The sequence below is a fragment of the Lacerta agilis genome, chromosome 6 (assembly GCF_009819535.1).
Source record: "Lacerta agilis isolate rLacAgi1 chromosome 6, rLacAgi1.pri, whole genome shotgun sequence".
In the NCBI taxonomy this organism is placed as follows: Eukaryota; Metazoa; Chordata; class Lepidosauria; order Squamata; family Lacertidae; genus Lacerta; species Lacerta agilis.
The window spans coordinates 69,242,812-69,255,048 of record NC_046317.1 but is presented as its reverse complement, the minus strand read 5'-3'; the positions used below and the strand labels follow the sequence as shown (position 1 = coordinate 69,255,048).

General features: G+C 42.6%; 1 protein-coding gene across 3 annotated transcripts; it reads right to left on the bottom strand.

Annotated features, from left to right (window-relative positions):
* Positions 1–3,815: 3,815 nt before the first annotated feature.
* SRSF6 (serine and arginine rich splicing factor 6) lies at positions 3,816–8,696 on the bottom strand. 3 transcript variants are annotated; one of them, XM_033153344.1, is made up of 6 exons: positions 8,390–8,652; positions 7,845–7,993; positions 6,235–6,356; positions 5,828–6,036; positions 5,325–5,408; positions 3,816–5,141 (listed from the first exon to the last, which is right to left on the bottom strand). In XM_033153344.1, the coding sequence occupies exons 1-6, from the start codon at positions 8,494–8,496 to the stop codon at positions 4,778–4,780; spliced, it is 1,035 nt and encodes a 344-aa protein (XP_033009235.1). In that variant the 5' UTR covers positions 8,497–8,652; the 3' UTR covers positions 3,816–4,777. The 3 variants fall into 3 exon arrangements, 2 of the variants coding, with proteins under 2 accessions (XP_033009235.1, XP_033009236.1); XR_004426891.1 differs by lacking the exons at positions 3,816–5,141; positions 5,325–5,408; positions 5,828–6,036 and adding an exon at positions 6,693–6,960 and having other exon boundaries at positions 8,390–8,693; XM_033153345.1 differs by lacking the exons at positions 3,816–5,141; positions 5,325–5,408; positions 5,828–6,036 and adding an exon at positions 6,796–6,960 and having other exon boundaries at positions 6,251–6,356; positions 8,390–8,696.
* Between the last annotated feature and the right edge of the window lie 3,541 nt (positions 8,697–12,237).

The window sequence follows — 12,237 nt, the reverse complement described above, 5'->3', positions numbered from 1 at the left end:
CCACAGGAACCATTCATGTCTTCTTTTAGACATTTCCTTAAAACTGTTTTACTCAGATGACGTGCATTTATTCTTTGCAATGCAAATTCATTTTCAACAACCCAAATTTATTGATGTTTTTGTTGCTTTATTGGAACGTTTATGCTGTGGGCTGCCTTGCTGCGTTTTTATGCTATTGTGGTCTAAAGGTTTTTCATAAATTGTAAGAGCATTTTGTGTTGGATTTTGAGGAAAGAGCTGTGCCTCTTCCTCTTCGCCAGTCCTCAGAAATAGCCATTGCTGCCACCGCTGCATCTCCTGGGGCCAGTGTGCCATTATGTGTCCCTGGTAGTGCAGGAACGGGGAGGGGATGGCACAGTCCTACACCAGCCCATTCCCTTCGCCAGCTGCAGCTATCTTGTTAATGCAGCAGTGCCTCATTTACGCTGGCAGTCGCTGACCTCCCACAATCAGGCAGAGCTCACTGCTGCCAGAGGAAAGGAAGGACAGCTGCTTATAAAGATAGGCGGGCGAGTATGGAGAGGAAGACGGAGTTGGTGTGGTGTGGAAGCACTGCTGAGAAGCATGGGGCAAGGAAATGCAATGCAATCCAGCTCTCACTCCAGCACTAAACTTTTTCACCACTGGAGAAAGACAGGCTATTCCTTAGTTTCCCAAAAAGGAGCACAGGACACCAATCCTCACACTTCCTGGTTAGGACGACAGTTTGTGGACTGATCCTAAAGTTTACGAAGCCTGAAACAGAATCCCCTCCAATGTACTCTGAAATGTTTTGAAGACTGCTAATTAAAAACATTTCTAATTCTGAACCACAGTTCTGTTTGTCTCTCAAGACAGAGAGAGTAACACCATGGGTCGTAATGCAGAAATGTTGACTTTCTGCATTAGCCAATTTGTTATTTTAATTCTGAATACCATTTTATTAACTTTACATTGATATAACAATCCAGCCTCAAGGGCATCCTTATTAAGCGTTCCTGAATTCTGTTCTTAATGGCAAGCCAAATTGCTATGCTTTTATCCTTTCCTCTTTGATTTATAAAGCAAGCAGTAATTACATGTGCTGGATGTGATGCCAGCTCAATCACAACTGTTCTTCAGAGATGTGAAAGCATTTGAGGGGTGGGGGGAGTTTTTCCAAGTATTAGTCTCCCATTTGTAGAGTGAACCATTCATGCTGCATGTAGACATCCTGTGTGCCAGAAGGGGCCAAGGAAGAGGAGAAAGACTGTGAACCCCCATGTTCTGCAGGGAAGTATTGGATTTTGAAAAAGACCCTCAAAACTATCAGAAGTGAGGAATGTATATGCACACAGCCAATGTGATACAGTGATTAGATAAACCTTCTGCAACCTGGTGCCCTCCAGATGTTTTGGACTATAACTCCTCGAGATGAGTTGTTGCGTGTTCAATGGCTATTAGCCACAACAGCAAAATTCACCCCTCATATTCAGAGGTTTCTTGGTGTGGAGCAGACGAGCCTAATCATGTCCTGCTTGTGATCTTCCCAGGTACTGGGAAGCTGTCTGAGGCAGCATAAGCAGTTGTATTCTGATATATAGTTCTAGTATAGCTCCCATAATACTAGAACCCTGGGCCACCAATAAAGCTGAATGTTAGAAGATTCAATCAAGACAAAAGGCAATCCTTCACATAAAAAACTATGGCATTTGTCTTCGGTGATGGCCAGCTTGCACAGCTTTAAGACAGGGTTAGACAAATTCACAAATGTGTCAGACTCAAGCCTATCAACAGAACGTGGCCTTGTTTCCATTAACACATGCCCAGGTTGCATCAATACAAGACCGCTATAATGTGATCTGCATGGGTTTGGCTTTAAATAGTATTTAGAAAGGGGGGCGGGTGGAACTAAGTCACCTGTGAGCCATCTTGGTTAATGAGTAGGTAAAAACATTTTAAGTACAGTAGGATGTAGTAGTACAGCCATTCAGTTTTTCCTAAATGGAACAGGAACATGCAATTTGAAGTACTGCCTCTGCACCCATATGGACCTGCTGATGCCTTCAGGTTAGTTGGCATCCAAAGCCTGCCTCAAGATTCATCAGACTAGCAGCCACTAATCACAGGGCCTTCTCAGTAGAAGTCACGTTCTTTGGAACTATCTTAAAAGGAGCAAGCAGGGCTGTTTTTGCTAGTTTTCAAGCAGCCCTTAAAAACTTATTTGCTTAAATCTGAATTATATTCATAATATTGTAATCTGGATTTTAATCAACTGCAGAATATTTTTTTAAAAAAACTGTTTTGTTTGTATTTTAAAATTTGTTTAGTCAGGAGGGCTTAGCCCTCAAACATGGCCCCTCAATTCCACCAATTACCTGACAGACTTTATGCTGTAAAGTCTGAAATTTCCTAGATTCTCTGCGAGAATGTGAGATAAAAGCATAATGAAATGGTGAATATTATATGAAATTTGAGTTTTAACTGTGATATATTCAGATGTTGCCTGATTTGTTTAAAAGTGTATGAAGTCTTTCAATGACAGCCATGCTTTGCTCCAACCCCAGGAGAGTAAAATTAGGATGAACACAGGTAGCAAGCTGTGGAGAAAAAAAAATTATACGGCTTTTTTTGCACTGGAGGTGAACAGATGAGAGCTTTGCCAATGCAAACTTTTATTGCAACTCAAATTTTAAGACTTCACAACTATGAATCTATGGCAGTTGTAAAGACTTATCTGTAACTATGATAAGGGTTATTTCCTTACAGGTGCTGATCAGAAAGTAACTCCACCGACTGAAAACATTCAGATGTCCCGGCTAAATACATATAAACTGCTTGAATCTATTTGCTTTTATGTACCCAGTTTTGCTTTTCAGCAGTAAGGTTTCCTACGTGACAATCCTAACATGATCCACACTTGTTAAAAGTCTATTTCTTCTAAACAATTTCAGTCTTGGTCTTCAATTAGCACCTTAAGTTGAACCTATAAAAACTAGCAAAGAATAATCTGGAGTCCTAGCCACACACCTACCTCAGAGTGCAGCATTCTAGACCAACTGAATTATCAGAGCTATAAGACCTTCTTCCACATTAATTCAAGAGAAGGGACAATTACCGGTAAGTTCTACCTTATGGCTTATTTGGCCCCCCTTTTCCTGCTTGAAGCTTATGCTGAATACTATATTTCAACAGGTATTTCGTTATGACATCTAAATGGTATGCTGCATTGCTTCAATTTCTAATTTTAGGGCTGAATTTCTGATGCATTGTATTCTTTAGCCATGTACACCACCTCTGAACATGCTTACTCCCAGCAAAATACAAAATAACTTCATAAGCACAAAGAAAAACAACCTTATGGAGCCTTGAAAAGTGCTCTCATTATAGGTCAGAAAAATACAAATGATTCTAGAGAATACGAAGAGTCGGACACGACTGAACGACAACAGGGAATAAGGTTCCTGAAAATGTATCAGCTTATCACTAGAGCCGAAATAAAGAGGGACCAGTTTCTTGCAAATGATTGTTAAGCATCATCAGGGGAGCTGTGGGGCTAGTGAAACTTGTACTAACCCGAACTATTTCAGTTTTCAGGGCTTGGATTGCTGCTAAATGGCAGCTAAATAGTAGACATTGTTATGAGTTTACAAAAAAAGCAGAAAGTTTGGTGAACAATCTAAGTAAAAAGAGGAATCTGTTTTCCATTTCAAATAGTATTAAATCATTTTGGATAACATTTGTAGTAGACCAACACCACAGGCCATTTCCAATTTCCTTTACTCGCATACCAAAGCTAAGGTTAGACTACTCTGTAACATCATCTAGCAAATAAAGCTATGCTACAATGCAAACACTGGAGTCAATGATTTAATTTTATACAAGTCAAACTACACATTGTATAAAGGTTACACGGCTGTGCTAATATTCTGTTATTGTTGCTAACTGGTTTGCTACAAACATTAGGGGAACTGATTTTATTTCTAATCCAGCTGCACAAATCATAATGGGAAATCTAGTTCTAGACTACCCATTAATACTAGAACTTAAGTTCAGTACAAGGAGTTTAATCAAGTGCCATCAATTTCACGGGAAGTTAGCCACCTTTTATAATTGAGATGCAGAATGTGGCAGCAGTTAAGAGGACAACAAAACAACCAACCAAAGAACTTGGCAACTAAAAAGTAATGTGGTACCTTGAATTTCATTTGATGTTAGCTTTATTTTGTTAGGCAAAACTGCACCATGCAAAGTTAGAGAGGACCATTTTTATTAGGTTGTCAATACTGCCTCAAGATGGTGACAAAGGAGCAAAGAAGTAACCTCTGGCAAGTTTGGGTACAACAGAAGTAGTGTTCCAATTCAAACTCGTAGTTGGCTTATCAGCTTTATAAGCATCTCTGACCTGTTCACTAAGGCTCTCATGCACTTTTAGAAGCAAGCCATAGCCTATTAATTCCAGTAATTTTAAATAACAGAAACATTTAAGAATAGTTACCTTTCCAAAAACCTTCTGCACTCAAAAGATTTTATATAAAACTCATTTTCCACTCCCCAGAGATTTCTGATGTGGCACTATTAAAAAATAATAATCAAGGATTTGCCCTAATTTCTACAAAAAGATAATCTTTTCCTGCTCTTTGCCACTTCCATAAAAAGTTTTAGCTATTTCAAACTTTTGCTCCTCATTTATGTGGTTTTCAGGCTGCTTCTTTCTGCAACTAAGCAGGCCAACTCCGCCAATACTAACATAAAAAAGACCTCTGGCCTGGCATACAAATGTTCCATAATCATGTGAAAAGGGAAATGAGTTCCAATATTAATCTTGTGAACTGGATCGTGAACGTGAGCGAGATTTTGAATGTGATCGTGACCGGGATCGCGATTCATTCCTCTTGGGTGGGGATTCTGACCGTGCCTTTGCAGGTTCATCCTGCATTGGTGAATTGGAACGAGATCTGCTCCTTGACCTTGATTTAGACTTTGCTTCTCCTTTACCATTTTCTTTTGGCGATCGAGATGCAGACCTGGATCTGCTGCGAGACTTCTCAGACTTCTCTTTGGATCTGCTGCGGGATTGTGAACCCCTGTCAGATTTCAGCTTAGACTTGCTCTTTGATCTCGACTTTCTACTTTTAGATCTGGACCGTGAACGATCTTTGCTTCGAGACCTAGATTTAGAGCTTTTCAAAAGAACAAAAGTTATTTACTTATTGCAAGTCTAAACATAGAAGCCCATTTGTTTGGAATCTTAGGAATTTAAATATCAATGCACAGTGTGAGCACTTAAGGCAGGAGAATATTTCTATCGGACACACCTCCTAATGCATTGTTGGCAAGACAGATAGATAAATTCAAATTCTCACCGAGATCGGCTTTTTGAGGCACTACGGGATCTACTGCGGCTGCTCCTACGACTTCTACTACGTGATCTCCTTCTAGAACGGGACCTGAGAAAAAAAAAACACAGCAGCTATTTGGGCACCATGTATCACTGGCACAACAGGACTTCTTTTTCTTCTCCACCCCCCCCCCCCAATCTGCTGAGAAGGATGTGCCGGGGGGAAAAGCGGAGTTTCACTACACATACAGAAGTCCCAAGCGACAAGAGTTTGATATGTCCTGAAGTTTCCACCAATTTATATTCTTGCAGATATCCAAAGAAATCTGAACTAGTGCACATATTAATACAGCCAGCTAACTTGAGTAGTGTAACATCTGAAGTGGAGACCCATTACCCAACACTGCAGTGTGTATTCTTCTCTATTCAGGGAAATAACTGCTGTAATTTTCTGTATATTCCCATTTCCAGATTTAATTCATACACAGAAAATCTTACAAACCACATCAGCACCAATTCTAAAGATACCTTGATCTACTGCCAGAATAAGATCGTCTATGGCTTGACCGTGGCTTGTCTTCAACCAGCCTGATCTTTCGTCCATTTATCTCTGTACCATCCAATTTGTCCAGAGCACGCTTCATGTCAGAGTAAGAACGGAATTCAATTACTCCTTCATTTGTGCGTTCTTTGTGAGCATCCGCATAGGTTACCTCACCAGCTTGCCTCATAAAATCCTTAAAGAGAAAATTGAAGTATTAGTCTCTCCACAAACATAGAAAGGACAGTACAGCAGCTTCAGGGGAAAAAATCTCAGCAAGTTCAGCTAACTCACACATACTTTTCAAAGTGAACTGGCATTCTTCAAAGTTTATGGGATTCAAAGGGCTGTTTGATAACTTGCTTTTAAAAAAAAGGTTATTGTGTCAACGTACTTTCAAATCCTGCCAACTACAGCGACTGGAAAGGTTTTCAACAATTAATCTGTATTCTGTGCGAACAGGTGGTCCATATTTATCTCTTCCTGATGCTCTTCGACTGCTATATCCTCCTCCACCTTTATCATACAAAGATACAAAGTTAGCAACCTTGTATAAAAGCAATGTAAAGTTAGTTTACTTTAGTTTACAAATTGCATTTACAGGAGTAGGACTTTATCTTTCTAATCCTGCAACAAAATTTTCAATTCGCCACATTTTATATATTAAGGGCAAATCAAAGACTAAAATCCTACAAGACTGTGCTCCTAAACTCTGTTAGAGAGTGACTGCTCCTTATTAGATTTACCTTGCTAAGTTTTATTTTACAGAACATTGTAAAATATAAAACTTAACTGATTACATGCATTTCTACATTTTATAAAAACGATTACTAGATTACACTAAGTACTTACATCACAGTATGAGGTATTTGGTGGTGGTTTGGCCACAACACACGCAAGGTAACAGTCACCTAGTTCAGTTTAACCAGTTTTGTCTAACCCTTGGAATCCTCACCATCACCCTGCGTCTAATGGCAAAAGGCTGCTGTCGTCATGGCTTCCGGTAAGGTCAGCCAAAGGGTCATAGGGCAAGGGTCACACAATGTATGGAAAAGCCATGGCCAATCAGGAAAGGCAGTCATCTTAGCCTCAGTGGACACAGCCTCAGCCCCACTGGTCACTTTTAAATTGAAACATCAAGGACTTGTTAAAAAGTTTGAATTGAACATGCAACAACTTTAAAAACAAACATACACATTTTCAAGAAATCCCACCCCCACCAGCAACAACCCATTAGAAAAGATATTTGACTGCCTTACTGCTCTTAACCATCATATAAATAAGTCTGACGCGTCCCAGATCCTTTCCAGGAAAAGCTAAACAAAATGGGCTTTGCATCAGCATGTAGTCATTTTATTTCCAATTCGAAATAATCGGTCTCTGTGAAACTCAGCTATCGGCACCCTCAAAAGTCCCAGCTGTAACTTATGCTTGGGAACTCGAAGCAAAGTGCTTCTGAAGACAATGCTGCTTAAAGACGGCTGTGCCTGTTTTAGGTTAGCTCCTCCACAGCACAATCTTTCTCCGCTGAGTTGCAGCATTTGCTATGCATTATCTGCACGGGATGCATTCTGATTAAGAGCAGTGAGTTCTTAATACAACCCCCCCCCCCACAAACGCCCATCCCCGCTTCCTCCTCTTCTTTGAGAAACCCCAGCCTAACAAATAAGGATCCTAAACTTTTTAAAGTGCTGCTTGGCACTGCGGGTGCCTAAACCCCACCAGAAAACTTCCTAGGCTATGCACCCACAGGGGAAGAAGCGCAGTAAAGCCAGTAATAACCCTGCCCAATCCACCCACCCGCAACCAGGGGCCTACGATCCCTCCGCCCCAACCCCCGCCGTGTCCCCTCCCTCTGCTTTCCCCCGAGGACCAGGCCGACCAAACCCACCCCCATTCTCTCCCCGCTTAACCTCCCTCCCGCCTGATCCCTCCCCCCCTCGCGTCCTCCCTTCCCGCCTCCGCTCGCCTGCCCGAAGTAGGCCGCGGCGGAGCAACACTCACTGCGGCTGCTGTAGCTGTAGCCGTCCCTGTCCCGGCGGGGGCCGCGGGCGTGCTCCACGACCACCCGCTCCCCGCACAGGTCCTTGCCGTTCAGCTCGTAAACGGCGTCCTCCGCGTCCCGGGAATCCTCGAATTCCACAAACCCATACCTGGGGGGGGGGGAAGAGCCGAGGAAGCGGGAAAGTTACCCTATAGGCGCGTACCCGTGTCATATACATGCCGACGTCTATTCACAGGCATTCCTATATAGGCCTAATAAACACAAGCACGTCGGCGTCAGGCACGCGCGCACAACCACCGGCCCGGCCGGGTCGTGAGTCTCTGAGGCGCCGCTGTCAAAGGAGGACATTCCGTTCTCCCTCTCCGCTTCACTCGTTTCCTCCGCTGACGGGACAATGGGGGCTGCCGCCATTTTGAAGGCGACGCCACGCGGCATGAGGGGAGGGGGGAAGAAGCGGCGCCCCAAGCCCCGCACCCGCCGCGCCTCGCTCCCTCCCTTCCCGTCTCCTCCTCGAGGGAGAAACCCTCCCCGCCTGCCGCCTCACCCGTTTTTTAAGTCGACCTCGAGCAAGCGGCCATAGCCGCTGAAGAAGCGCTGCAGGTCTTTTTCCCGCACATGGTAGCTCAGGCGGCCGACATAGACGCGCGGCATCTTCCGCGACCTAGAAAGGGAGAAAAAAAGGGGGAAAGAGAGGAAAGAACGCGTGAGAGCCGAAAAGCAGATCGGGCGCCGGCGGGACAAAAGACTTCAGGACACTCGCGGCTGCGGCCTGCTCCGCAGCACAATGGCGCCCCACCCCCGCGCGGGCTTTTATAGGAGTGGGCGGGGCCTGGGCCGGGTCAATGGCGTGCGAAGGCGTCACAAAAGGGAGCCGGTGGAAGGTGGGGGGAGAGAAGAACAAGAGGCTCTGGGGAGTGCGCGTGCGCGCAGCTCTTCGAATGCTTCCGTCGTGCCGTGTCTTAAGTTTGCGCTTCACCTGGAGCGGTGGAGGGGGGGGGGCATTCGAGTTGAAGATCATGTGAGGTGGTAGTAGAATCGCTAGTCTGCGCATGCGCGTTGGCCCACGAGCCTAGAGCTGTACTACGTGCAGGTTTTGCTTTTAGAAAGCGATGGACGGGAAAGGGAGAAAACGCAGTGACGCCTAACCCCATTTACCCCGGAGTAAGCCAACTGAATTGGGCTTTTAGTATGTTGTCTTTTCCGTGCCCGCTGAAGATCTTCCTTTTATTTTTAAAATAAATTTATTTTTTAAGAATATTAGCTAGGTGCAGAATCAAAGAAATGGCTTCAGCGGTACAAGCATTTGCCATTTTTGAGCCAGTAACAGTTATTGCAAAGCAAGGTTGGTGAATGCAAGACACCAAGTAATGGATCCAATAACAGCTCCCCCCGCAAGACCCCGCCACTCATAAAAGCCTAATTTGTTAGCAGTTCGCATGCAGCGCATCCTCCACAATAAGGCTTCAGCAAAACTGAATTACAAGTAGCAGACAAAGATGATGAGGCCAGGAAAACTATTTTACATGGCAAATATATAAAATGATAATTGGTAAGAACAATGGAAAAACATAAATGCAGATGTTAAGCGTTCATTTTTTTCATAGGGAGGATGCTGTGGATTGTCTTGCTTATTGACATAACTGATAAAAGCCTTTTAAGCTGAGATCTTTCCCAGTCTGCACCTCCACTGGAATTATTTATAATTTATTGTTTTATCACTTGTTGGTTTCCCTGGGCTCCATTGGTGGGATATAAATTTAATAAACAGCAAATGTGTGTACGTTTGTTCTGTTAGAACACAATCTAATGTGGCTATCCAGGAAACCTAGCTCTGGACCTGTCCTTCAGCCCCTATCATCTCCTGTCCTGTGCCCCTCAGCATCATTATTCTGAGGAAATGTGGCTCCCAACAGAATGGCTCCCCACCCCTGTTCTAGAACATGGTTTGAGTAGCTTGTTGAAGGTCCAGAGTGCTGAAGGGCCTAGTGTGATACATAGCATACAAAAGGGCAATGATGGTTGAGAGATTGGGGGCAGCAGAATGTGGAAGAGCCCTAACTTTTAAAAAAATCTCTCCAAAATTAAAACTAGTGATTTTGTAGTGAGGGCAGAAGCAACTCACCGAGTTGGGGGGGGGCAGAGGGGAAAGGATTGAGGTTGGTGGAGAAGTTGGTGTGGGGCAAATACAATGGTGTAGCCAAACTGGTTTTCCTGCTTGTGTGTTTGCACTGCACCAACTTCCATGCTGCCTCTGGTAAGGAAAAGTGACCCACCTTCCAGGAACCTTGCATAGCAGCTCCATCCCACCTTGCTTCTTGGGGAGGGGATGAAAAAATTAAAAAATTGTGGGTGTAGCCCCCTGGTGATTATTGGGTGGAGTGTTTGGTGCTACATAATTTTTGATTTTGATGCCCCTGTGCTAGAGCTTAAAGATTTTGGCAGATCTCCCAAAGGCCCCCCCTTTTAAATGTTTAAACTTCTCTATGTTCATAACTGGAGCTGTTATGGTGCTGGAGGAGACTCTTGAGAGTCCCATGGACTGCAAAAAGATCAAACTTATCCATCCTTAAAGAAATCAGCCCTGAGTGCTCACTGGAAGGACAGATCCTGAAGTTGAGACTCCAGTACTTTGGCCACCGCATGAGAAGAGAAGACTCCCTAGAAAAGACCCTGATGTTGGGAAAGATGGAGGGCACAAGGAGAAGGGGACGACAGAGGACGAGATGGTTGGACAGTGTTCTCGAAGCGACTAGCATGAGTTTGGCCAAACTGCGAGAGGCAGTGAAAGATAGGTGTGCCTGGCGTGCTCTGGTCCATGGGGTCACGAAAAGTCGGACACGACTGAATGACTGAACAACAACAACATGTTCATAAACTCCTTAGTATTAAAATGCACTTGTCATTGCTGCTCTCAGACATGCTGCCTCATTTTGAAAATATACAGTTCTCTTGGGTTTCCCTGTTTGTGTTTGTAACATTCAACTCTTAAGACATTTCCCAGAAAACATTAAAAGATCCTACTTTTTAATACTCTTCAATTTGCAGGTTTCATCCTCATGTTTCATGGGCAAATCTCCTATGTCTATTAACTTCACTAAGAAAACCCACCAGAGACTCCTACCTAAATCTCATAATGTGACTCCTGTCTCCCGGTTAATCAGTAAGAGTCTAATTGCTGAGCTTCCTTGGAGGAGAGAGAAAATGTGTTTGGATTCTGTGGTGAAAAATATGCTCATTTTGTGCCACACATTGTAGGAAATGAGCAATTTACTATCCTCAGGAGGTTTTACCAATTATCTAGATTGGCTCTGTGTTGTGAATAAGCAACATTTTCATTTAAGAATTTGTATATTTGCAGATTTACTGCTTTTACTCACCTTTTTTAAAAAATACACACTTTTATTAGTTTTTACATATATTTTCCAAACAGAACATATCATCTCATACAACATTTTGGCCATTTTAGCCTGAGACTTCCATCAACCACGTCTAATGATTTTCAAACATCATCTCATAATCTTACATTTGTTATCCTAACTATTACTTTTAATAATCCATAACTTAAAATCCATTCTCATAAATCTTTTCTGCAATATTTCATATAATTCTCCTTACAAAACTTCTTGTAGTCCTACAAGCATAGTCAGTTGGTTACAATTGTCTTTCAGATAACTTTTATATTTACTCCAATCTCTCAAGAACTTCTGGTCCCGCTAGTTTCAAATTCTCCCTGTCATCTTATCCAATTCTGCGTAGTCCATCAAGTTCATCTGCCATTCCTCTTTTGTCGATAGTTCTTCCTGCTTCCATTTTTGTGCCAATAATACCCTTGCTGCAGTTGTCACATATAAAAACAGTTTTTTTATCTTGTCTTTTAATGTCAGTGCCTACAATACCAAGTAAAAATGCTTCTGGTTTTTTTTTAAATAAATGTATATTTCAACATCTTTTTCATCTCATTATAAATCATTTCCCAGAAGCCATTCACTTTCTTATATTCCCACCACAGATGATAAAAAGTGCCTTCCTTTTCCTTACATTTCCAAGATTTATTATTTATTTTATACATTTTAGTTAATTTCACTGGTGTAATATACCATCTATACATACTCACCTTTTTTTTTTTACATAGCAGTTATCAATGGCCATATAGAATTCATAAACACAGAAGCCTAGGCAGCGCACTCTGAGGTAGCTGTTGAGATTTAAAATAAGAGATTTAAATAAGTATCTTTTGCATATTGGGGACAACAGGAGTTTGCTTGATGAACTTTATCTAACTGTTTAATTGATTAAGAGTGCACTTCTATACTTCAGTGACACTGGCTCAAGGTTTTGTGGAAACCCTACCATGCTGGCGGAACATGAGATTAGCAACTGGCATGAAAAAGA

Excerpts from the sequence above, each read along its gene's own strand:
- SRSF6 (XM_033153344.1), bottom strand. The coding sequence starts at position 8,496 with ATGCCGCGCGTCTATGTCGGCCGCCTGAGCTACCATGTGCGGGAAAAA. Across the intron at positions 5,409-5,827 it reads TATTCTGGCAGTAGATCAAG|GTCCCGTTCTAGAAGGAGAT; the intron begins GTATCTTTAGAA and ends TTTTTTTCTCAG. Across the intron at positions 5,142-5,324 it reads GCCTCAAAAAGCCGATCTCG|CTCTAAATCTAGGTCTCGAA; the intron begins GTGAGAATTTGA and ends TCTTTTGAAAAG.